Here is a 27361-nt window from a genome sequence, read left to right on the forward strand (position 1 = left end):
AACAATCTTCATTTATCCAAGAATAATTACTCAATGTTTAATCATATCAAATGTTGAAATTTAAAACACACCATGAGCATAATGTAATTGTTGCGAGTTAATCACTTAATTGTGCATGCATTATAGTGATCATAAAAGAAGAGACACTTTGAAAATGTGTATTGAAATTTAAAAAAAAATCATTGAACAACCAATTCAGTAGTTAATAATTTCTTCTATTATATATTTTCTAATGATAATACAGTTATGTGAGTTGCAAATACATTTATGTATACAAGATTGACAAATAAAAATTTATACTAATGAAATAGACATTTTGAGGTTCCATGGGATGTCCACATAATCAAAGTAAAATCTCCCAAAAAATACCACGTGGCATTATTGCTAAAAAATAAAAAGTAAATATACAATACAAAGAAAAATAAATAATAAGTAATATATAATATAAAAATAGAAATATTACATTGAACATTTATTATAATATTAGAAGAAGTAAATATAAAATATAAGAAAAATAAATAAGAAGTAAATATATAATATAAAAAATAGAAAACTACATTAAAAATCTATCTGAAAAATATATAATAAAAAAATAATAAGTAAATATATTGTATAAGAAACAGAGATATTACATTAAACATCTATCGTAATATTAGAATTTGATATAAAAGCAAAACAATTAGAATAAGTAAATATAAAATATGATAAAAAAAATGTAAATATGCAATATTTGAACACATAAATATTTAATATAAAAATAAATAATAAGTAAATATACAATTAAGAAATGGAAATACATAAATTAACTTTCTATCTGGAAAATCTATAGTAGAATAAATAATAAGTAAATATAGAATATAAGAAACAAAAATATTATATTAAACATCTATTGTAATATTAGACTAAGTATATATACAATACAAAAAAAAATAAACAATAAGTAAATATATATTATAATAAATATAAATATTACATTAAACATCTAATTTAATATTATCATTTGATATAAAAGCAAAAAATTGGAATAATTAAATATACAATATATAAAAATAAACAATAAGTAAATATACAATATCAAAAATGGAAAAACTAAATTAAACATCTATGTGAAAAATGTATAATAAAATAAATAATAAGTAAAAATACACATAAAAAACAAAAAAAATATATTACATTAAACATCTCTTATAATATTAGAATAAGTAAATATAAAATATAAGAAAAATAAATAACAAGTAAATATATAATATAAGAACTAGAAAACTACATTAAACATCTATCTGAAAAATATATAATAAAATAAATAATAAGTAAATATATTGTATAAGAAACAGAAATATTATATTAAACATCTATCGTAATATTAGAATTCGATATAAAATCAAAACAATTGTAATAAGTAAATATAAAATATAAGAACAAATAAATAATAAGTAAATATACAACCTTTGCAAAATTTACTGTAGAGCAGATCTGTCCAAATTTTTTTCTGATCCCTCATATGGTCTTCTTGAATCAGCTTTTATTTCTTATACCAGTCTCCAGTAAGCAAAAATAATTTCTAAAATATTAAGGGTAAATCTTAAAAAGTTGTAACAGTTTTCTAAAAACCAAAATATATATTATTTCAAAGGGTAAATCTTAAAAAATCTAATTATTTTTGTTCTTATTTATTTCTCTTATATACTAAAGTACAAGTCACTTGACCGACCAAATTTGACATGTGTAATTTCCTTACAAAGCCTTAAAAAAAGTAATATGTTTTCAAAAAGTTAAAATTTAACATACTACCAAAAAAAAATCAAAACTGTCTCAAGTTCCTTTAGTTTTATGTAATAGAAGATGTTATCTGTCAAGCGAAGGTAACAGCGGACGATGTGCTTTAGAAGCCTAGGAGAAGGTGCTTCTGCAAGTGAAGTCACCATATTCCCCAAAACTCGACTCAGAGCAAAGAATCTATCCACACAGACGCACATGTAACGAAGCCCTTCGTTGTCCAGCAAAATTTTCTGGATAATGAAGGTTGCAACCTGACACTAAAAAAAAAACAAAAACAAATCAATCTAATGAGCTGTTGCATTGCCGAAATCAATCATAAGAAGCATCTGAAAGTAGAGAAAACTCACAGTTTTTGATAACTCGCTGCCACTTTCCATTGTCTGGAGGCACAATGGGATGATTTCAGTTTCAAGAAGGAACTTGATCACTTCCGTATCCTCAACCTACCAAAACAAATGAACAATGTTGCTAACACCAATATAAAAATAACAATGATTCTGTGATGTCTTAACAGTTTTCACTCAAAGGTTTTAGCATGTTAAAATGGTTGATTAATTCTCAGATTATATACTTGCCAGGGGAATATGGTTTTAATAGCTAGACATACCTTGACAAGTGCACCAAATATTATAAAAATGATGAAACTTGATCCTCATGAACAAAAACATTTGTTAGCATCATCGATACTCAAAGAAGGTGCTGCATGGATCGATGATAATATCAGAGGTGGATATGGAGTGATACAAAAGCTGATTAGGGAAATCAAATTACATGAAACCTATCTTTCTATGATAAGGAAGAAGATTTTAGAAGAAAAAAAATTAGTTCTACTTTTACATCAGTATATATATATAATGAAATTTAACAATCTTCATTTATCCAAGAATAATTACTCAATGTTTAATCATATCAAATGTTGAAATTTAAAACACACCATGAGCATAATGTAATTGTTGCGAGTTAATCACTTAATTGTGCATGCGTTATAGTGATCATAAAAGAAGAGACACTTTGAAAATGTGTATTGAATTTTTTTATAAAAAAAATCATTGAACAACCAATTCAGTAGTTAATAATTTCTTCTATTATACATTTTCTAATGATAATAAAGTTATGTGAGTTGCAAATACATTTATGTATACAAGATTGACAAATAAAAATTTATACTAATAAAAGAGACCTTTTGAGGTTCCATGGGATGTCCACATAATCAAAACAATTTCTCCCGAAAAATACCACGTGGCATTATTGCTAAAAAATAAAAAGTAAATATACAATACAAAGAAAAATAAATAATAAGTAATATATAATATAAAAATTGAAATATTACATTGAACATTTATTATAATATTAGAAGAAGTAAATATAAAATATAAGAAAAATAAATAAGAAGAAAATATATAATATAAGAAATAGAAAACTACATTAAAAATCTATCTGAAAATATATAATAAAAATATAATAAGTAAATATATTGTATAAGAAACAGAGATATTACATTAAACATCTATCGTAATATTAGAATTTGATATAAAGCAAAACAATTAGAATAAGTAAATATACAATATGATAAAAAAATGTAAATATGCAATATTTGAACACTTAAATATTTAATATAAAAATAAATAATAAGTAAATATACAATTAAGAAATGGAAATAAATAAATTAACTATCTATCTGAAAAATCTATAGTAGAATAAATAATAAGTAAATATACAATATAAGAAATAAAAATATTATATTAAACATCTATTGTAATATTAGACTAAGTATATATGCAATACAAAGAAATAAACAATCAGTAAATATATAGTATAATAAATATAAATATTACATTAAACATCTAATTTAATATTATCATTTGATATAAAAGCAAAAAATTGGAATAATTAAATATAGAATATATAAAAATAAAAAATAAGTAAATATACAATATCAAAAATGGAAAAACTAAATTAAACATCTATGTGAAAAATGTATAATAAAATAAATAATAAGTAAAAATACACATAAAAACAAAAAAAACATATTACATTAAACATCTATTATAATATTAGATTAAGTAAATATAAAATATAAGAAAAATAAATAACAAGTAAATATATAATATAAGAACTAGAAAACTACATTAAACATCTATCTGAAAAATATATAATAAAATAAATAATAAGTAAATATATTGTATAAGAAACAGAAATATTATATTAAACATCTATCGTAATATTAGAATTCGATATAAAATCAAAACAATTATAATAAGTAAATATAAAATATAAGAACAAATAAATAATAAGTAAATATACAACCTTTGCAAAGTTTACTGTAGAGCAGATCTGTCCAAAAAAATTTCTGATCCCTCATATGGTCTTCTTGAATCAGCTTTTATTTCTTATACCAGTCTCCAGTAAGCAAAAATAATTTCTAAAATATTAAGGGTAAATCTTAAAAAGTTGTAACAGTTTTCTAATAACCAAAATATATATTATTTCAAAGGGTAAATCTTAAAAAATCTAATTATTTTTGTTCTTATTTATTTATCTTATATAATAAAGTACAAATCACTTGACCGACCAAATTTGACATGTGTAATTTCCTTACAAAGCCTTAAAAAAAGTAATCTGTTTTCAAAAAGTTAAAATTTAACATACTACCAAAAAAAAATCAAAACTGTCTCAAGTTCCTTTAGTTTTATGTAACTGCAAAAAAAAAAAAATTCCTATTTTTTCTCTAACTTTTATCAGGATACGTTCAAAAATTCAGCAACTCTCCTATATAACATTCAATCAAAATTTTATCTGTATTTTTTCTCTCCTCTTCTTCTCTATTGATTCATCATCTTCTTTTCTTTTTTGAAAATAATTTTCTATGATTCTTTCTTCAAAAGTTTAAGTTGAAGATTCTATCAAATTATATTTCTATTTTGTAACTTGATTTTTCACAAAGGAATGGAAAGTCACAGTTTTGGTTCACAAAGTACTATTGTCACAGACATAAAGTTATTCTCAATGTGAAAATCTATATTTTTATGGAGAAAGGTAAACACATTTGAATTATAATATCTAAAACTGTTTAAATAAATGAAACTCAGTTTTGTATAGACTTTTATATAGCAAGGAAAAATAATTCAAGCTTCTGTGAAACAAAACAAGATAAAAATTAAAAGGGAATTAGAAAAATGAGAGTTATGTTAAATTCTATTATGTCATATATGTGAAGCTCGGTAGGGAGAACATATTCCTATTTCTATTATGTCATATATGTGAAGCTCGGTAGGGAGTACTAAGTATTTATGTATATACTATTTTAAAGTTTGTTAACTCTACTAATCTACCTATGAAATTTTTTGCAGATATATATAAAATGATATGAAAACGTGTGTGCAGGTATATTCATTTTAGAGATTTTAATCACAGTTAACATACATTTGATATTAAACATGTTCTATGAAATCTGTACTTTTATAAATTGTGCTAAGTTTATGTGCAAATGTGAAATCTATATTTTTATACAATGTGCAAGTTTAGGTGACTTTGATTTGAAAAAAAAATATATGGGATTAAAATAGTAATTTATTTTGATATGATGATAATCATTATAGTTTTATGATCAAAATTTTTGGAATAGTAAAAATGATTGACCTGTGCGAAAGCACAGGAGGTAATACTAGTAAAAAAGAAAAAATTGGGAGAGTATTTGAGCTGCCAACTTTATACCGCTTGAACCAATTTTGTTTTGCTAGATCTGCTAAATAAGCTAGATTTTTTTTTTTTTTCATTTCAAGCTTAGAGCTCTTCTAATTGGACTTGTGTATAAAAGGTAGCAAGCACTAAAAGAAAATTTCATGTTTTCAAGAGAAAAAAAAACAAAAGAAATCAGTTGTAAAGTTAATGTAGGCATCACGAATATTGATAATGTCAGGGTCTGGGGAATAACAGAGGGCGTTGGCCAATGATTCAACTGTTCCTTGCAATGCAAGGTAATAGTTTCTCTCGTTGAATTACAATTAAAACCTATCTCATTAATCTCTGACATGAACCTTAATTATTTTGTAATAATGATGATCTCTGTAGAGAGGACGTGATGTTAAAGAAATTTGCATGTGTTTTCTTTTTTGTTTTCACTCATCTTCAATTCGTGTCTCTGACAGCAGATTTGATTCGACTCGATCAGCAAAAACTATTACTTTGAAGAAATCTTGGGAAATAGAAGTTTCCTACTAAGTCGTATCATTGATTCAAACAAACGTGGGCAATGTGTTCGATGGAATGCCTCAGAGAAACCCAGTGAGCTGTATGGAAGTATGAATACCCTGAATCTGTTCGCACACTATTAATGAGTTGACTATTGGTGAAAAGATCTTATTTTGATTCCATTTTCTTTACTTTTAATCAGAGTTTTCAACGCTTAGCAGACTTTTATTAGTTTATTCATTTCTTTTGTGCAGTTTTTTATTTCTCTGTACAAGACCGGATTCTATGGATGAGATCACGTATTCACACGTGCAGCTCGAGTAATGTATACGTGAGTTTTGTTAAAGTTATATATATATTCAAAGATTTTGACTATTAGCAGCTTCTTCTTCATCCTGAAATTTGCTTGTCCTTGTTTTTTAAGTATCTTTTACTTGACAATGGCTCAAACAGGTGCAGATGATGATGAAAAGGCACAGTCTTTACAAGCTGAGTTTGCTTCTGGCGATGACAAGGAGGAGCTTCGGTCGCAGTGGGCTACAGTTGAGAGATTACCTACGTATAAAAGGATTACTACTGCTCTGTTTCAGAGAAGAGATGAATCTTCGGATAAAGGGAGAGTCATTGATGTTACTAAACTTGAGGCTGCTGAGAGACATTTGCTGATTGAAAAGCTTGTCAAACAAATCCAGGCTGATAACCTCCATTTACTCAGAAAGATAAGGAAGAGAATCGATGAGTAAGCCATGTTATAGTTATCTGTTTATGTTAATGTGTTTTTATCACAACCTTTTAATCCGTTGTACCTGTAGGGTTGGTATAGAGTTACCAACGGTGGAAGTGAGGTTCAGTGACCTTTCTGTTGAAGCGGAATGTGAGGTAGTTCATGGAAAGCCTATCCCCACTCTTTGGAATAGTGTCAAAGGCATACTATCTGTAAGTAACATTAAATGTGTTTGCTACATCGATCTGGAAATGGAGGGCTGTTGCCGTTTCCATGTTCTTTACGGAAGGTTGTTTCTCTGTGTGGCTAATTCAAAAACACTTGATGGTTGTTTACAGGAGTTCATCTGTTCAAAGAAAGAAACCAAGATAAGCATCTTAAAAGGCTTGAGCGGTATCGTAAGGCCTGGAAGGTAAATTTATTCAAGAGGCAGTTTCCTAATAACTTATGTTGCAAGGAATAAGAAATGAAGGGTGATTGGCTATCTTGTGTAGTGCTTCTTTTCCTGTAAAAATATTTTTATCACCGAGTTAAAAGATGGATTGGTCTTGCTCTCAGAATGACATTGTTGCTCGGTCCTCCTGGTTGTGGCAAAACCACTCTGTTACAGGCACTTTCTGGACGACTTGCCCCTTCAGTAAAGGTGTGACTAAAGAAGTAAATGCATAAGCCTTCTGAACAAAACCTCTTATAGTGTTATCAGAGATCACAAGTGGTTGTCTTCACTTTACAGGTTGGAGGAGAAGTAAGTTACAATGGTTGCTTACTTTCAGAGTTTATTCCAGAGAAAACGTCGAGTTATATAAGTCAAAACGATCTGCATATTCCAGAGATGAGTGTGAGAGAGACGCTCGACTTCTCTGCGTGTTGCCAGGGCATCGGAAGCCGAATGGGTGTGGACCAAATTTCTAATATTTTTCCTAATTCGCTGGACTCAGTTTTTACATTAACAAGCCATGGTTGATTCAACAGAAATTATGAAGGAGATCAGTAGAAGGGAGAAAGTCCGAGAAATTGTTCCAGATCCTGATATAGATGCTTACATGAAGGTATCTAATGAAAGATTGCAATTCTTCTTGAAACACTTTGAAAACGTAAAGAGATCTCAATTTGCTCTTTTATCTTTACTGTGACAGGCAATATCTGTTATAGGTTTGAAAAACAATATGCAAACTGACTATATCTTAAAGGTATGCTGCTTACTTAAGTTTCTGACCATTTATCCCTATTCCACAGTTAACATGATCTCACGAATCAATCTTTCAGATCCTGGGACTCGATATCTGTGCAGATACACGAGTTGGAGATGCCTCGAGGCCTGGAATATCTGGTGGCCAAAAGAGGAGGTTGACAACAGGTAATTTCCTTTTCCTACAGCCATTCACAGTCGTCTGAACAGAGCTATTAAAATATCTATGTCGCGGCTACTAGGAGAACTGGTTGTGGGTCCAGCTACGACTCTGTTCATGGATGAAATATCGAATGGTTTGGACAGCTCAACTACGTTCCAGATAGTGTCATGTCTCCAGCAGTTGGCGCATATAGCTGGAGCCACCATATTGGTTTCACTTCTTCAGCCTGCACCAGAAACGTTTGAGCTTTTCGACGATGTGATTCTGATGGGCGAAGGAAAGATAATTTACCATGCTCCTCGAGCTGATATCTGCAGATTCTTTGAAGATTTTGGATTTAAGTGTCCAGAGAGGAAAGGCGTTGCTGACTTCCTCCAAGAGGTATGGGACTAAAATAGACCATATCTGGTGGAGAACCTTAACCATTTACATGATTCTGCTGCAACAGGTTATGTCTAAAAAAGATCAAGAACAATATTGGTGCCTGAGAGACAAGCCCTACAGTTATATATCTGTTGATTCATTCATCGACAAGTTTCAAGAATCAAATCTTGGGGTTCTGGTAAAGGAAGAACTCTCCAAGCCGTTTCAAAAGTCTCAGTCTCGCAAGGATGGTTTATGTTTTAGAAAATACTCATTGGGTAAATGGGAGATGCTTAAAGCTTGCTCGAGGAGAGAGTATCTTTTGATGAAACGCAACTCTTTCATTTACTTGTTCAAATCTGGACTGGTAACCTTCCTTCTACTCTCTAAAGAAGGTTCCATCATTATTTACCATTCTATGCTCAACCCCCTTTTTTTTCTGCAGTTAGTTTTCAATGCGCTAGTAACAATGACCGTTTTTCTACAAGCTGGAGCTACGACGGATGCTCGTCATGGGAACTATCTTATGGGTTCTCTCTTCACTGCTCTGTTTAGACTTCTTGCTGATGGGCTTCCAGAGCTCACTTTGACTCTCTCTAGAATGGGAGTGTTCTGCAAACAAAAAGATTTATACTTCTATCCTGCTTGGGCATATGCAATCCCTTCAATTTTCTTAAAGATACCTCTTTCGGTTTTTGACTCGTTCCTTTGGACATTACTCACATATTATGCCATTGTTTACAGCCCCGAAGTCGGAAGGTAGGTAACTTTATTTTAGTTTTTTTAAAACTAAATCCAAAACTCAGTTCGAGTAAAACTGCTTCTAACAGTAAGTGTTACTTTCCTTCAGGTTCTTTCGACAGTTCCTTATCTTATTTACATTCAACATTTCGTGTGTATCAATGTTTCGCGCCATAGCAGCAATCTTTCGCACGTTTGTTGCTTCCTCAATCATCGGAGCTATCTCTGTATTGTTTCTCTCATCATTCGGAGGCTTCGTTATTCCAAAATGTAAGTTTCAGTGGTGATTATAACCATGCACTTTGTGAGGATTAGTTAACCAAAAAAAGGGGTTGTATATTTCAGCGTCCATGCCTGCTTGGCTGGAATGGGGATTTTGGATTTCTCCATTGTCATATGCTGAGATTGGTCTAACTGCAAATGAATTTTACGCTCCACGGTGGAGAAAGGTAAATATAATACTTCAGAAGTCTTTCACATTTTTTCTTCTAGCAACTCTAGTTTTCTTGATCTGCTACATCTTTTGCAATAGTTAATCTCTGGCAACACTACGGCCGGGGAACAAGTGTTAGATGTACGTGGACTGAATTTCGGAAGGCACTCTTATTGGATAGGTTTTGCGGCTTTAATCGGGTTTATATTCTTCTTCAATGTCCTCTACGCATTGGCTTTGACATATCGGAATAGTAAGTTCATCACAAATGACTTTATAACTGGTTATTCAATTATATCTTTGACAAGAACATCTCTTGCATGTTAAGATCCACAAAGATCCCGTGCTATTGTCTCTCATGGGAAGAATATTCAGCCCTCAGACGAAGATTTTAAGCCCTGTCCGTCCCGAGCTAAAACAGGTATCTTTTTCTTGTAGTCTGATACCTCTTCTTCAGTTTTAACTTGCCGTTCATTCAAAAAAAAAAAAACTAGCCATTGACTGACATATATTTTAATATCTTTTGGTCCATTTTGACAGGAAAAATCATCTTGCCTTTCAAGCCCCTCAATGTCACATTTCAAAACGTGCAGTATCAGATTGAGACTCCTCAGGTAAAATTATACTTATATTTTCTCAAGCAGAGCACAAGCTTACATGTAACTCATGTCCCTCTTAGGGAAAGAAGCGGCAGCTTCTCTCGGATGTGACAGGCGCATTGAAGCCCGGAGTTCTCACATCTCTGATGGGTGTCAGTGGAGCTGGTAAAACGACTCTTCTTGATGTCCTTTCTGGAAGGAAAACACGTGGTGACATCAAAGGAGAGATCCGAGTTGGAGGGTATCCTAAGGTTCAAGAAACTTTTGCACGAGTATCAGGTTACTGTGAACAGTTTGATATTCATTCTCCTAATATAACAGTGGAAGAGTCTTTGAAATACTCTGCTTGGCTTCGACTTCCCTATAACATCGATTCAAAGATCAAGAATGTAAGTAGTCACATTCTCCAAAAAAGAGTCCACAACAAGGCACAGACAGCATTTTAATCTGACTATATATACTCTGGATGTGGCTTCAGGAACTCGTCAATGAAGTTCTTGAGACAGTCGAGCTTGAGGATATTAAATATTCCATGGTGGGACTTCCAGGAGTTAGTGGTTTATCCACAGAACAACGCAAAAGGCTGACTATAGCTGTGGAGCTTGTTGCTAACCCTTCCATCATATTTATGGATGAACCTACCACAGGGCTAGACGCAAGAGCCGCTGCCATTGTTATGAGGGCTGTGAAAAATGTTGCTGAGACTGGGAGAACGGTTGTTTGCACGATCCACCAGCCGAGCATAGATATCTTCGAGACATTTGATGAGGTAAAACGGCTAAAACACAATTGACTCTAACCTCATACGCTAAACTTCCTCTGCAGCTTCTTATTACTGTAATTGCAGCTGATCCTAATGAAAAACGGGGGACAGCTTGTCTACTATGGCCCTCTTGGAAAACATTCAAGTAAAGTTATAGACTACTTTGAGGTCAGTTTCTGGACAATACTAGACTGCTTTCATCCTAGGCTATTTTTTTATTTTTTTTCACGAAATAACTTTTTAGAGTAACTATTTTATCAATAGAGAATTCCTGGAGTTCCAAAGATCCAAAAGAACTGTAATCCAGCCACCTGGATGTTAGATATTACTAGTAAATATACAGAGGAACAACTTGGAATGGATTTTGCACAAGCATACAAGGATTCAACTCTGTACAAGTGAGTCTTTGTGCAGCAATCCTCATAATGGTTTGCATCCGTCGGTAAAAACTATTGTTCTCAGTGTTGTTTTGTTCGGTAATTTCTTGCAGGGAGAACAAACTGGTGGTTGAGAAACTGAGTTCTTCGTCTTTGGGATCAGAAGATTTGAGCTTTCCTTCGCGTTTTTCACAGACAGGTTGGGGGCAACTAAAGGCTTGCCTTTGGAAACAACATTGCTCGTATTGGAGAAACCCTTCTCACAATCTCACTCGCATAGTCTTCATGTTTCTCAACTCTACGTTATGTGGCCTTCTCTTCTGGCAAAAAGCTAAGGACATGTAAGTCTCTGTTCCCTATTTTGAAATATAATTGTGAGTTGCGAGTCTCCACCAAAAATTCAAGTTAATCAGTCTGTGTTTCTTTTTTACTCTGCAGAAATAATCAGCAAGATCTTTTCAGCATATTTGGCTCAATGTACACTCTAGTAATCTTCTCGGGTATAAACAACTGTGCAACAGTGATGAACTTCATTGCAACCGAACGCAACGTTTTCTACCGTGAAAGGTTTGCTCGGATGTATTCCTCATGGGCATACTCATTTTCTCAGGTTAATAGATCTTGCTTTCACTCCTATTATTAGATGCCAATACTTTTGTCGGATAGCATCCAGAGTTGAATCCTTATATGGCTTTGCAGGTCCTTGTTGAGATTCCATACTCATTACTCCAGTCCCTTCTATGTACTATAATCGTATATCCAATGATCGGTTACCATATGTCAGTCTACAAAATGTTTTGGAGCTGGTACAGCACTTTTTGCTCGTTGCTTGTCTTCAACTACTGTGGCATGCTTATGGTCGCTTTGACGCCTAACATCCATATGGCATTGACTCTACGGACGACTTTTTTCTCCATGGTAAATCTGTTTGCTGGCTTTACCATTCCGAAACAGGTAAGCCCCCCTTCTCTCTCATGCCATTTTCACAAATAACCAAGATATGAAGTATGTGTTCTTATAGACATTTCTTTAGGTCTTATATGTAGCTCAAAATGTTTCTGCATTGAATGAAATTGTATCATATAAGAACGATATTATGGTGCCTTGGGTTGAAATCAAGTTTCAGACTTGTGAACATGAAAAATGTAAATCTTTTTCCACAGAAAATCCCAAAATGGTGGATATGGATGTACTACTTGAGCCCCACATCATGGGTGTTGGAAGGCTTACTGAATTCGCAGTACGGAGATGTTGACAAAGAGATAATAGCATTTGGTGAGACGAAGAGAGTTTCAGCTTTCCTGGTGGATTACTTTGGTTACAGACATGACTCGTTGGCTCTTGTAGCGTTTGTCCTCATCGCTTTCCCCATTGTCGTGGCTTCTCTTTTTGCCTTCTTCATGAGCAAACTCAATTTCCAAAAGAAATAGTTTCAGTTTTTTTGTAATTATTTGCAAAGCCCTGGTCCTAAAAAGTCTTGGTATCCATTAACACGGTTCTACTTCTATATCTCAGGCTGTCTTGTACAGTATCTTTTGGTGAAGAGCAATTATTTTATCTTATTCTCTGTCCGGCTTTGTGTGTAACCAGAGGATTTTGACCTTCGGGTAGGAGGTCCTGTCCTGCTGGTGTCAGAAATGGAGAATTAATCTGTGTATATTCATGAAGGTGAGGATCTATATATACACAGATTAATTCTCCATTTCTGTATATTCATGAAGGTGAGGATCAAAAAAAAAAAAAAAAAAAAAGAAGGTGAGGATCCATGGATACTTAGTAATAGAACAAAGAAATACAATAAAACAGAGTGTATTATGTAATGGGCTTATTGGCCGTATAGCCAGATTTCAAAGACAAATGAAGAAAGTAACAATGATTTTGACGTAATTTATTATCAGACTTTTTGGCTTGATTTTACCCGGTTATACCCCTTACCATAACAGGTTGCCGGTTCGTTGTTATAAAGTGAACGACGTGGAGAGTTTTTCTGCCATAGTAACAATCACATATAATAAGGATCGTTGTACGCAGCGGCGATCCGAAAATGATGACAAATACTATTCCGATTGTATTGCTTTCCATACTATGTCACGTACGTGGAATGGTTTATTGTAAGTTCATTTACAATGGAGTGATGGTATTCTTAATTTTAGAACCGTAATAAGATGCATAGTGAAAGTAAAATACGAAATGGTTTATAGAAAGTCAAGCCGAGTTCAGTAGACGAAACTTTCCGTTTAACATGAGTCAGATGGAATGTAATATATATTATGAACGTAAATAGATACATGCGAAGAATCTTCTTTCCATTCCACATGAACTACATAAAGTAGAATAGGTGTATGCACATGACCCAAAATAACCACTTATGTAGACGCTGATGTGTGCGTTGTGCAGAGATGATGATTTATTCCCTACAGTTAATGACCACTAATGGATTACAACTATTCCATATAAAAGATTAGGAGGAAGCCACGCAAATAGGTGGAGTTATTAGAGATGTTTTACTGTGCAGAGTTAAATAAGTGGTGTAAATTAGAACGTGTACCAATAAGTGTTGTATTCCATCTAATTACCACTGTAAGTCCATCCGAAGGAATTTAACTATCACTAAACCCTACATAAAAATATAAACTCTAATCCAATGTCAACTTCAATCTTCCATAAACTAAACCATAGCCATTAATCACTAAACCCTATATGGAAATATAAACTCTAATCCAATGTCAACCTCAATCTTTCATAAATTAAACCCCCAAGTAACATGCATTTCCATTTTACATGAGCTATAGAATATAAAATGTGACAAATGATATAGCACAGTACATATATATATTGTTTAAATTTTGAAGTGTCTATAATGTTGACCACAACCATACCCTCTGACCTTCGAAATACTAAACTCTAAACTCTAATCACTAAACCATAACACAAATATAAACTCTAAACCCAAATATAAATCTTAAACCCAAATAGAATGGAACAAAATAAATAACATAGTACATATGAGTGAAATTATGAAATGTATACGATTGCATGTAAGAAGTTAATGTTGACCCTAACTGTACCCCTTCACCTTTTAAATACTAAACCCTAAACTCAAATCACTAAACCTTAATCCAAATATAAACCCTAAACCCAAATATCAAAATCTAAAAAGTGCATGTGTAATATTAAATTATATTATGTAATATTACACTATATAATATAGATTATAGTACAATTTTTACAGGTTCAAAAACATGTAACGATAGTTAGAACCTAAGGAAATTACAAACTATATTTCTAAACAAAATAGAGCACTTTTTAGTAATCGTCAAATGAAATGGAACCTGATGAAATAGTATAGTAACATAATATATCGCATAATAAACTATGTTTTCATATTTCGTCTTCACTCAGTGACAAATCTTGGATTGGGAAGATGGATGCACGGAGCCATAACACTGTCGTTCGGGGTGATGCTCCTCGCCGCCTCGGCTGTAACTGGGGTGGCGCACTGGCGGTTTTGGAAGAAGAGAAGGTTAGAATTTTGGGAGAAGTTTTTCGATCGCAAAAGACTCCCAGAACTCAGACAGTAGTGACAATGTCGATCTAATATGTGAATGGAAGCTCCAACTCATCCATGACAAACCTGACGAACAAAAGCAGAACGCCAAATTAATGGTAAGTAGTGTATGTTTATCAAACCAAATATGCAGTGAAAAAAATAGCAGTGATACGAAGCATAATATAAGATATAATATTTTACATAGTTTAGCTACTTTCGGTATAGTATGGAATAGAAACATACACGAAATGGAATAGCAATTTTGTATACTTATACTACGATACTTCATGACGACTAGCTACATGGAATAGAACGATAAGACAACTACAAGATAAGATGTTCCATTTCAGACATAGTTATTAAGCTATTCCATTTGACACAATCAATCAATATAGTTCTACCCCACATATGTTCCTTTCGATTCCAAACATAATTTATCCCGGAGGACTTCGTAGAATCCGACAAACCGGGGAACTTAGACACTCAATCAATTCAGGGACCTCTCTCTACTAGATCCGACATGCAAATGAACTGTTGGGTTAGATTTAACAAATTAGATTAAGCTAGAGCTACAATATTTGAATGGGGGAAAAAGCAGCGCAAGCATATAATCAAAGCCAGACATATGAGAACTTACAATATTGCAACAGATCTCAGACGAATCGCCTATGTAAAAGAGAAGACTAGAGGTTCGCAGCGGCTCCAGCCACAAAAACCCCAATTCAAGCATAACTTAGAATAAGAACATCAGAGAGAGAACCACAACCGACCACAAATTGCAGCAAAGCAAAACATAATTGCAAGTGATAATATCCTCAGTGGAATAGTTGAATGGGATAAGTATACTATTACATTTCAAATGGAAATCAGAGTCGAAATATCATACTATGTGTACCGACTGAGAATTTCTAAGCAATGATATTCCATGCATCTTCCCCTAAATTACTACACTACTTATTTCGCAACACAGAGAACTTAGTGGGAGAGACTAATTCTGAATCGGGGACGATCGAATTCACATCAGCCGATGATACAGACTTAGAAACTATAACACTTTGATTATGAGATGAGCCCCAAATTGAAAGAAAATAAACACATAGGACGACACGGTGAAGAGAATCTACAAGAGAGAAGGAGAACTTACGGGGGGTTCAGAGATCGGAGAAGAATCGAAGGGGTGAAATTGGGTAGAAAGGGTTTCTTACTACCGCCGCTGAAATCCTAACCAAGAACTGTAACGCCGAAGAAGATTAAAAACAGAGAACGGAGGAGCTGGAAAAGATGTTGATTGCATGCAGAGTGGAAGCGATGGATGAAAGCGGTGCTGGAGACCGTTTGACTGCAGCAAAATTACCAGAGAAGTTAAAAGGAGAAGAAGTGAAGAAGGATGAGACACTGAGTTATTTTTGTGGGATGAATAATTAAAATATTTAATTATTTTTCTATCAGGTTGAGCCGGTTGTTTTTAGGGGTATTACAGTATTATTTTATATTTCTAACAGCGTCTATAGATTCGTTAGGTTAAATGGCTACATGGTGAATATTGGTTTTTTCTGTGGTTATAGCCCCCAATTACCCTTATGTAATCTCATGGTAATCTGAATATCTTAAAAGTATCTAGTCAGACATAAGGTAAATGAGACATTCAGAGCTCCATCTATCATAAATGGTGAAAAGGATTAACACAATCATTTTTCTCGAAAACTGAGTAATAGAGACTACAGTTAATGGACATGGAAACACAAGGTATCAAGAACACCTTATGCAAAAACACCCGAGCCTTGTAGAAAGTTGCTAAGGTTCCGTATGGTAAATAAATAGAAGATCTTTCTACTTTTCAGTCATGTTTTCCTTCATATACCTGCAGTGTATAACCTTTTGTTAGCGAAATAGTTCGAAAACAGAATCTTAGATACAGCTGATCTGTATCAACTTTAATTGTTGAGGTCAGAAGATTGACAGTGTGAAGTGCAACTGAACTTGAATCGTGCACACCACCGTGACATTGAGAAGAAAATCATCGATTTAGCAGGCCAAGACTGTTTCTGAAGTCATGATCCTATGGACAACATACCGACTTCCATTCAGCTCTCAACATTGATGACGGACGTTTACAACCACAATGTAAAATTGCACTGTCCTTGTGAGATTTGTTACCGTTCGTATACGGCCACCTAAAAACTTAGAAATCTAAACATGAAATTGACTCAGTGTGGTTTGTATATGCACTTATACGAATATAAAATGAAGTAAATATTGTTTCTAATGACTTTAAAAGTGTGCGTTGAATTCAAAATTTATATAAAGGTTTGTACAACTTTTCATTTTTTCTCGACATGATTGTTGTATTATATTGTCCAGAGTTGTATTTTCTTGTCCAAAATATTAGAACTATATAATTTTGTTTTACAACGGGCTTTTACAAAAAAAATATCAATCTTAGTACATATTCAGCAGAATGGTATCGTTTATCTTAGATTAGAAAATAATAAGAACTATCTGCATTGATTATAAAAAACTGGATTTATCAATTTAATTACTAAATATATTATTTTTCTCTTTGTAAAAACCTACCGCATATACTCCGAATATTTGTCCGCATATATAGTTAGACACTATACGGTAGTTCACCGCCTAGCTAGCGTATAACTTATTTTAGAACACTGATTATTGTTGTTGCCTGTAAGAATTCGTGTCAAACATAATATATAGTGTTTCATGAACATGTATAGATTAGTAATGACTAAATAAACTTCATTATGCCTTTTGATCAATGAGAAGCAACTCAAACCCATAATAAACACTCTTTTAGATGTTACTTGTGATATGGGCGAGTTAAACAATGAACCCATAAGTAAACCCCTAAAAAATAACCACTCTGGCAAAAGGTTCCTTCTTCTTAAAAACATGTTTGAGGTCATGGAATACCAAAGAAGATGCAGAATGAATATTAGATATATAAATTATTTTAGGTTTTATATATTTTTTATCTATTATAAAATAATACATATATATTGAATAATGGGAAAATTTTACTTATACATCTTTTATGATACCACTTTTCAACTTTACCATCAATCAAAAGACATTTTCAAAAATACAACATTCATTAATGTGTAAAAGACAATATTGCCCTTAACTTATCTTCAACTCATTTCTCTCTCTCTCGTGAATCTCCGTCCGTCGTCCGTCGTCTATCGTCTCTGTTCAGATCCGCTGTTTTCCGTTCAGATCCGCCGTCTCCGTTCAGATTCGCCGTCTATTCGCCGTCTCTGTCCTCCAGATCCACCGTCTCTGTCCTGAACCGACGTCTTCGTCCAGATTCGTCGTCTTCGTCCAGATCCACGAAGCAATCGAGATCGAGACTCAAAACTTCAAATGTTGAATCCTCAGCAAGAATCACAACCTGTAAGTATTTTTTCGGATTTTGTTGTTTTGATCTAAGAGAAAGAGTTATCTATTAATAGTCTGATCTAAGAGAATGATTTCTAATAGTGAACATTGAGTTTTTGAAAATTTATAACTCTTTATAAATCGAAGTTATTTAGTAATGTAATTGACATGTTCAGTTCCCGACACTCATAAAAGAAGCATATGTTCAAGCTTATATGAGAGCCACAACTCTGCCATCACACATTTTCTTTGATCTACAATGTTAATCATCAAATTCATCATTGTCTCTTGTTTTTTTTTCTAAAGTCTTATTGACCAACCATTGACATTTTTTAGTTTCTTCTTGTGTCTTAGATTGCAGAGTCTGTTTCTTTTAGCAGTGATAAAAAGTATGATATAACGCAAGTGAAGGCTCCACCTCAGCTGCAGAAAACGATGTGTTAAGTAACTCAATTAATTAAAGACAATTTAGAAAGGCTTATAAGACAGTTTATAAAGTTTGTTAAATAATTTATAAGGTTTATAAATTCTGCACAATTTTGAAGTTAACTACGAGGTATTGTGATACTTCAACAGAGCTACCAGACAAGCCAAACTGATCATCCAACGTTCAAATATGAATTATGTTGAAAATGATTTTTTGTATTTTAGGTAAGGAGGAATTTAGTGAAATTGAGAATTCACACCTTGCGGAAGTGTTGTAGAACTAGCTAGAAAGAATAACATTCAATTTTCAGGAGAACCTTATGCAAATAAGATTATTCATGAATGGGGGTAGATCTATGGTTCACTTTCTCATATCAACCAATGGGGTTAGATCTATGATTATTGATGAATGTAAATAATTTATAAAAGTTTATAAAAAAACGTTATGAAAGCATACATTCAATTTATAAGGGTATTATATGAGTTCCATAGGTTTATAAATCAACTAAAAGAGTCTATAACCATTTAGAAAGCCTTATAAAATAATTTATAATGGTTTGTATAATAATTTATAAGGGTTTATAAGGGTACGTAAATAATGTATATGGGTTTATAAAAATAATTTATTAAGTTTATACACCATTATAAATATTATAAAATGATTTATATGGGAATTTAAAATTTCTGAAGCGGTGGAGTCTTGATTGCTGTCCACATGTACCTCAGAATCTGCCATGTATCATCATCTCTTTACAAAGCCTTATAAGGATATGTAAAATTATTTGTAAGAGTTTATAAACTATTAATAAATGCATATAAAACAAGTTATAAAATCTATAAACCATTTATAAATGTTTATAAGAAAGTTATGAAAGTTTATAAATAGTTTATAAGGGGTATGTATACTATTAATAAGAGTTTATAAAAACTGTATGAAAGATTATATTCAATTTATAAGAGGTATTATAAGAGTTGTATAGGTTTATAAATCAACTAAAAGAGTCTATAACCATTTAGAAAGCCTTATAAAACAATTTATAATGGTTTGTATAATAATTTATAAGGGTTTATAAGGGTATGTAAATAATGTATACGGGTTTATAAAAATAATTTATTAAGTTTATATACCATTATAAAATATTATAAAATGATTTATAAGGGAATTTAAAATTTCTGAAGCGGTGGAGTCTTGATTGCTGTCCACATGTACCTCAGAACCTGCCACGTATCATTATCTCCTTACAAATCCTTATAAAGATATGTAAAATTATTTGTAAGAGTTTATAAACCATTAATAAATGCATATAAAACAAGTTATAAAATCTATAAACCATTTATAAATGTTTATAAGAAAGTTATGAAAGTTTATAAATAATTTATAAGGGGTATGTATACTATTAATAAGAGTTTATAAAAACTTTATGAAAGATTATATTCAATTTATAAGGGATATTATAAGAGTTGTATAGGTTTATAAATCAACTAAAAGAGTCTATAACCATTTAGAAAGCCTTATAAAATAATTTATAATGGTTTGTATAATAATGGATACGGGTTTATAAAAATAATTTATAAAGTTTATACACCATTATAAAGGATTATAATAAAACAATTTATAAGGATATGTAAAATTTCTGAAGCGGTGGAGCCGTGCTTGCTGTCCACATGTGCCTTAGAATCTGTCACGTATCATCATCTCTTTACAAAGCCTTATAAGGGTATGTAAGATTATTTGTAAGAGTATATAAACCATTAATAATGACATATAAAACAAGTTATAAGATCTATAAATCATTTATAAATGTTTATAAGAAAGTTATGAAATTTTATAAATAATTTATAAGAGGTATGTATACTATTAATAAGGGTTTATAAAAACTTTATGAAAGCCTTATAAAACAATTTATAATGGTTTGTATAATAATATATAAGGGTTTATAAGAGTATGTAAATAATTTATAAGGGTTTATAAAAATAATTTATAAAGTTTATACACCATTATAAAGGATTATAAAATAATTTATAAAAGTATGTAAAATTTCTGAAGCGGTGGAGTCTTGCTTGCTGTCCTCATGTGCCTCACAATCTGCCACGTATCATCATCTCTTTACAAAAGTATATAACTATTTATACAGGTTTATAAAACTATTTAAAAGGGTGTATTAAACTATTTACAAGAACATATAAGCTATTTATAAGTCCATTATTAAAAGTACAACTCGACGATTTATAAGTTTTTATTAAGAAGTTTTTAAAGAAGAGTTGATTGTATATGTCTATACAAAACACATAAATGTTTGAACTTGAGAAGTCTTGTGAGGAATGCTAGGCAGAATGAGTGTAAGAAACTCAAAGTGATTTATAAGCGTTTATAAATTTATTTACAATGGCTTATAAGGTAATTTTTCTAAAATCCCTCCAAAAGATAATCAACACAAAAAAGACATATCTGGTGAAAGAGCCACGTCCTTCAACAAGGGATATATTGCTTTAACATAGTCTGAGAACATCAAGGCTTCTCCATATCTCACTCTTCTATAAAAGAAACAATTGAAACCAAACTCACTTACATGTCCAACTAATATCTTCAACTATGCAACTACTAAAAGAGAGATACAATTGTTTTAGTATAAGAGATGTCTAAAGAAGATGAGAGAGAAGAATGTACTAAGAAGCCAACTCTGCAACTTTTATAAAGCGTTATAAATACGTAATTCTTTGATAGCACAAACCACATTCTTCTTCAGAGTCTCTCTTGCCTCTTCAAACAGCTCACCAACCTCGTAAATTTTCAAAATCTGAACAAAAGCCAGTCACATATTATTTCTACGCATCAGCATTCACTTCCAAAATAAGATTCAAAAATAGTATGCTTTCGTAACTCAACAAACTCATCCTTCATCTCCACTGCTTCTGTAGATATTATACACAAAACAAGACATAAAAAATAAATCTCACAAAGTATAAATAGAACGTTACACTACCAAAACACCAACGTTCCACCTCATATACTGCACATACTAAAACATTGCTAGTCAAACTACAAATAATAGCATTGTATTACCTTAAGGAAGTGAGATACTTAGATATGCATATCACCACACATATTCTCCACAACATCCTTTAAATCCAAAAGCTGACAACACACATTTTTAATTCTCTGCAACATCACCAAATCAACCAAGAGAAGAAGTAATCATGGAATAATTATACTCTTAGGTTAGTACCTTCTCATGAATTAAATAATTATATAAATCTGAAAACTATGACAATAAATCAACCAAATCAATAATTGTACTCTTACGTTAAGCTTTGTGTCTTTTGATTGCTAACAGATCAACAGTAAGATTTGAAAGGACCCAATTTATAAGATCTTATAAATATGAGATCTGAAAACTTCACTTGAAAAACTTCGTCTTCTTTCTTAGAAACATATCGATTTTGATAAATCAAGCTAAAATTACAGAAAGAGGCAAAAATCACCATATACTATCATCTTACCTTTGTTAGTGTTTCTTAGGCGTTGGGAGAGAGATCGTCTCGTTCGTCTGAGCTTGTCGAGTCTGTCAGCTTTGCCGTAGAACTTCTCGGCATCGTCAGATCTCGCCGGAAAACTCGTTAGCGTCGTCATATCTCACCGGAAACTCATCAGCATCAGGAGAGAGATCGTCTCATTCGTGTTTCGCCAGAGAATTCATCAGCATCGTCAGATTTCGCAAGAGAGCTCGTCTTCGTTGTCAAAGCTCGCCGGAAAACTCGTCAGAATCACCGGATCTCGTCGGATTGATTATCGGATAGTGGAGAAGAAGATAATAGTTGTAGTTTTAATTAGATAGGGGCATAATTGTATTTTGCCTATTAAAATTTTAATGGTAAAATTGGTTAAGGTATTAATGAAAAATGGTACATTGAAAGTGGTATTTGTGGCAATTCCCCTTGAATAATTGAAAATTCAGTAACTATTACATATATAATTAAATTGGTGAAACATATAAATAAATTTTATTAATCCAGCAATATTTTTTTATTTGATAGGATATATAGTTAAATTTAAATGATATTAACATATATAAAATATTTTTAATTTTACTGTCTATTAAATGATATTTTCTACTCATATGGTTTTTTTGATCATTTGTATCTATTATAGCAAAACATTTAAAATACTGATAACAAAATTTTCATTGTGAGAGAAGTATTTTTAGTAACTTTTAATTTTTAAAAACTTAAGTTGTTAATTTTTTTCAAAGCTTTTATCAAAAGAAATTGTTTAAAGTAAATTTTGAAATTAAAATATTTATATATTTTATATGGTATATAGTTTAATTTAAAATAATATATATATATATATATATCCTTTAAGCTTAATAATTAATTAAATTAGACTATTTACTTATATGATTTTTTAATCATTTGTATCTTGTCATAACGAAAATTTTAAACTATGGATCATAAATTTTGAATGTGAAAATTTTATCAGTTTTAGTAATTTATAGTCATTTTAAAAAATTTAAAATATAACATATTCAGAAAAATCTAAATTTTTTTATATGGTTAATGTAGTTTTTTAATTTATTTTAATAGTTTAAAATTAAAGAAATATGATAGAAGATACACTAATTTTTATCAAATTTTTATTATTTAAAATCATTAATTGTCATATATACTTTAGTCACATTAGGTAATTTTGTAACTTTTATTTAAGAAAATAATAAAGAACAATAATAATGAATTTATGGTTAGTTTAATAAAAATTTTATTATATAATTAGACGGACCAACATATTTCTTTAAAGATTCTAAGAATCATCATAGTGATGACACCTGGCTACAAAAATGTTGTAATGTTTCTCAATTAGTATATAAGAGATATGAGGTGCTCCTTTAAGTTGTGTGGTGGCCTTACTCTCTTCTGGCGGCGTCAGTTGTTGAGCTCCACCGACGCGTGTTGACTTCCAGTCTTGACTTGGCGCGTGGAGTCGTCCATACTCAGGCGTCATCAGTTCAGGCAGTCTTCTCCAGTCTTTGTCTCTCTCATTCCATGGCTTTGGCGTGTGAGAGCCATCACCGGTGTAGCGCTATTCTTGGTGATGGTCAGAGAGTTTGGTTTGTGTCTACTTGCAACCGTTCTATCACTGGTTGCTCTTTCTCTTTGCAGGATGAAGAATCATCTATAGTCTTTAGAGGTGGATCGCGTGGGGTTTTGCAGAGATTTGTCGGTCATCGGAGCTCCGATTTAACCTTTTGTGATGGCGTTTTGGAGAGCTCCATCCCAGTGTCGTGGTGGTGTCGCTTGGTCTATCTTCACAGGAAATATCTTTTTCTTCTGAGTTGCTCTTTCCCTCCTCGACAAAGCGGCTCCTTCTCATCTCGTCTTTATCTGGGCCAGGGCTGATTATATCTTAATTCTCTCAGGTATGGAGTACCCTGTTCCTCCTTCGCAATGGTGAGCTTCAACTTATGTGGTGGATTAGACTGTGGAAAAGAGTTGGATGCCTTGGCTCCTTAACAGGATTAACAGCAACTGAGAGGTGATGGAAATGTGTGCTCCGGGGTTGCTCAAACCAACCTGACAGTGTATGCTAGCAGTTTTAAACCTTTTGGTTGTGTAGTCGTACCGTTATTTTGCTTATTTTCCCAGTTGTATATGTCACAATTCCCATATCTTGGGTTGATTTTAAATAAAATATTTATATTTATATATATTTTTAAAACTTGATATATCTTAAGACATTATTTTTTAATATTTACGTTTTTGTTAGTTAAAATTATTATATACAATCAGGGCCGGGCCTGAATACAAACCAGTAAAGCATGTGCTTTAGGGCCGGAGACAATAAATATTTGTTGGGGCCAAAAATTACAGAAATCTCATGTAGCTCTATTGGTATAAGCGGCTGATACTGCAATTACATACCATGGTTTGAACCTCCATTGATGCACTATTTAGTATTTTTGCGAATTTTAAAATTTAAAGGGCCAAAAAATAATTTTAGCTTATGGGCCAATAATTATCAGGCACGGTCCTGTATACAATGGTTGGTCATAGCTTGTGATCGTTAGGTTTTTCTTTTTGTTAAGATTACATTTTAATAAGTTCGCTTGCACTTTGGAAATATGAGTTGTTTTGTCTTATAGTTAAGGTAATATAGTATTTAGGCTATTTTGGATGTTTAATTAAGATAATGATTTGACATAATATAATTGGTGATTAACATCCTATATAAACAAAATTTTCACATTGTTAAGAATAATAAATTTAAATAGTATTTTGTCATGTTTTGTTTGGTTGTTTAACATCCTATGTGGATATCTTCAATGGCTTATAGTTTCAACTTTTATATATAGACTAGATTTTAAATTCGCACTACGTGTAATTTTGTATTAATAATTTAGTTTATTTTTATAATAATTTTAAATCTCACTAATATATAATCTTTGTTTTTGTATAAATTTATTTAAATATAAATGTATTAAAATATTATTTTCTGCCATTCTACTTATGTATTCTATAAAATTATAGCTTTAAGCTAATTACTTCTTAGATATTTTTTTTGTTTTATAACTGAATATATTATGTGTATAAAGGTACTTATAATGTTTATAAAATATATTTTGAATTTTTTTAAAACTATTATGTATATTTCTCGACACATATAACTGTTAATACACTTTGTATAAAACATTATCATCATTTTACCTATCATCTTGCTCGATTAATCTATTTGCATAATATTTAATGTCTAATGATTTTTACCGTACATTTTATTATTCTTATCATAAATTTTAATCATACACTAAAGTAACCTATCATAATTCTTGTTAGTCTTAGATAAAATGTATGAATTTGTTTTGAAATTTTAGAAAATATTACACTTTTGATAAGACTCTCACTGGCTTATCCATCCAACTAACTGATGTGCGTCTTTAGACTTTTTATTTTATATATATTATTTTCTATATATCCTTTTGATCAAAAGAACATGTTTGAAATGATAAATAAAATTCTTATTAACATTATAGTGTTTCACATAAAGTGGATTATTCTTATCAATGGTTCTTTTTAAAATATCTTTTTGTGAATGTATTGAAAACGAAAGAATGAATTAACTCGGTAAAAAAAAACTGAAACTATCCATTGTTTATAAACAAAACTTGTATAACCTATTATAAAATAAATGATTATTTATAGTGTACACAACTACTTCGGAAAAAATATATTCAATTTCATGTTAATCTTGTTTTGTTTTATTAGTAAAGAAATATTTATATTAATTATATTTTTTCAATATATACTTATATTTCTATGTTTTAACATACTCAAAATTCAAAAAATAGTTTTTTAATTAATTTCCTTGCCGTTCTTCCAAATAATTGGCATGTATATAAAGTTATTATTTTAAAAAGATTCCCTATGTTTGTTTACAGTATTTGATATTGAATTATTTTATTTTAAATAAGTGGATTTTGAAAATCTTGGTAACTTTGAATTCTGTATGTAGCTTTTGGATAACTTTCAAATTATATGTGTTTTAAGTTCCTACTAGATTCTGACCCGCGCCTGAAAAGCGCGAGTTTATTTTTGGTTTTAATTTTTTTTAATGAATTTCTATATGAAATAGTATATAAGTCTTAGAACATTTATCCGGAACCTAGGAACCAACAGAAAAAACCAAAAACAAAATTGAACTGAATTTCATGAATACCCGACTAGATGTTTTATCTCTTGAATCAAAAAATTGAAACCAAACCGAAAACCAAATGGGTATATGTATTTTTAAAATAAAAATGATTTACCTACAAATATTAATTATATTTAATTTCTAAATAAACAAATATCCTAAAAATACTATTTATAAAACAAATTACCCAAAACCTAAATTATCCTAATATTTTTTATTCGAAATGTAAGCAGTGTTTCCATATCCGATCCGCTGTCAAGCCAGTAAAACAGGTGGTCATATATAATTCAGAGATGCTTATGTTCTTCATGTAGCATTCTATGAGAGGTTATACCAACTGATATATTTTCACAAAATTCAGATTTAATGAAAATTCATTAATTAAAATCTGATAAAAAACTGTTATTAACCTGTGAACCAATATCGGTTTACCCGCTAAGAACCCATAAAAATTTGATAATATTTTCTTATTATTTAACGTCTCATATATTTTATAATAGTACATAAAACTGAATAAACTATTTGATTTGTTTTATAAGGTAAGTGCGTTGTTTTTATGTTATGCATTTTAATTTATATGTTTCTAATTATTGTTTTAAAGTTACATTTATGAATTTTGGAATTAAAATTAGTTATGATTTTTTTATATAAAAAATAGAACAATGTTATTACGCATTTGAACAAAAATATGTTATAACATAAATTAGATATGAGAATACAAAATTTATTATCCTGATCATGGTTCCCTTACATATTTATTAAACTTTTAGACTTTGGATAAGGGTTTAGGGTATAAGGATCCATAGGATATCAATGATACACGATACACATGAGTTTTTATTATATGGTATATGACATATATGGATTTATTTTATTCAATATTATAATGTGACATTGTGTGTAAATGTGGCGAGATAGAAGAACGTGTTGGTAAAGATATATTTTGATTTTGAAATTAATTAAACCAAACCCGAGCATAAATCATAACT

The 27361-nt window shown here is 31.1% G+C and overlaps 1 protein-coding gene and 2 long non-coding RNA genes across 8 annotated transcripts; 1 reads left to right on the plus strand and 2 right to left on the minus strand.

Moving 5' to 3' along the window:
• Positions 1–4133: 4133 nt before the first annotated feature.
• Positions 4134–5136, minus strand: LOC117133948. Its single transcript, XR_004458023.1, has 2 exons — positions 5080–5136; positions 4134–5017 (listed from the first exon to the last, which is right to left on the minus strand). It is a non-coding gene; the product is annotated as an uncharacterized LOC117133948 (long non-coding RNA).
• On the plus strand, positions 5013–12752 carry LOC103868363 (ABC transporter G family member 41). 6 transcript variants are annotated; one of them, XM_009146472.2, is made up of 24 exons: positions 5013–6709; positions 6783–6906; positions 7033–7106; positions 7253–7337; positions 7428–7587; positions 7667–7743; positions 7831–7884; positions 7961–8051; positions 8126–8427; positions 8495–8776; positions 8855–9168; positions 9260–9420; positions 9496–9599; positions 9683–9836; positions 9912–10004; positions 10124–10197; positions 10263–10571; positions 10661–10951; positions 11030–11113; positions 11210–11343; positions 11436–11663; positions 11761–11932; positions 12022–12276; positions 12486–12752. In XM_009146472.2, exons 1-24 carry the CDS (start codon positions 6411–6413, stop codon positions 12750–12752), a joined length of 4188 nt encoding a protein of 1395 aa, XP_009144720.1. In that variant the 5' UTR covers positions 5013–6410. The 6 variants fall into 6 exon arrangements, with proteins under 6 accessions (XP_009144720.1, XP_033146987.1, XP_033146988.1 ...); XM_033291096.1 differs by having other exon boundaries at positions 6783–7106; XM_033291097.1 differs by having other exon boundaries at positions 8495–9168.
• Positions 12753–21241: 8489 nt separating this feature from the next.
• Positions 21242–22763, minus strand: LOC117133943. The gene is made up of 2 exons (XR_004458017.1): positions 21756–22763; positions 21242–21604 (listed from the first exon to the last, which is right to left on the minus strand). It is a non-coding gene; the product is annotated as an uncharacterized LOC117133943 (long non-coding RNA).
• Positions 22764–27361: the final 4598 nt, after the last annotated feature.

Source organism: Brassica rapa, chromosome A05, assembly GCF_000309985.2.
Source record: "Brassica rapa cultivar Chiifu-401-42 chromosome A05, CAAS_Brap_v3.01, whole genome shotgun sequence".
In the NCBI taxonomy this organism is placed as follows: Eukaryota; Viridiplantae; Streptophyta; class Magnoliopsida; order Brassicales; family Brassicaceae; genus Brassica; species Brassica rapa.

Coding starts and splice junctions, on each gene's coding strand:
- LOC103868363 (XM_033291095.1), top strand. CDS start 6,411: ATGGCTCAAACAGGTGCAGATGATGATGAAAAGGCACAGTCTTTACAA. Junction 9,421..9,495: donor AGGCTTCGTTATTCCAAAAT/GTAAGTTTCAGT, acceptor TGTATATTTCAG/CGTCCATGCCTGCTTGGCTG. Junction 12,277..12,485: donor GCTTTACCATTCCGAAACAG/GTAAGCCCCCCT, acceptor CTTTTTCCACAG/AAAATCCCAAAATGGTGGAT.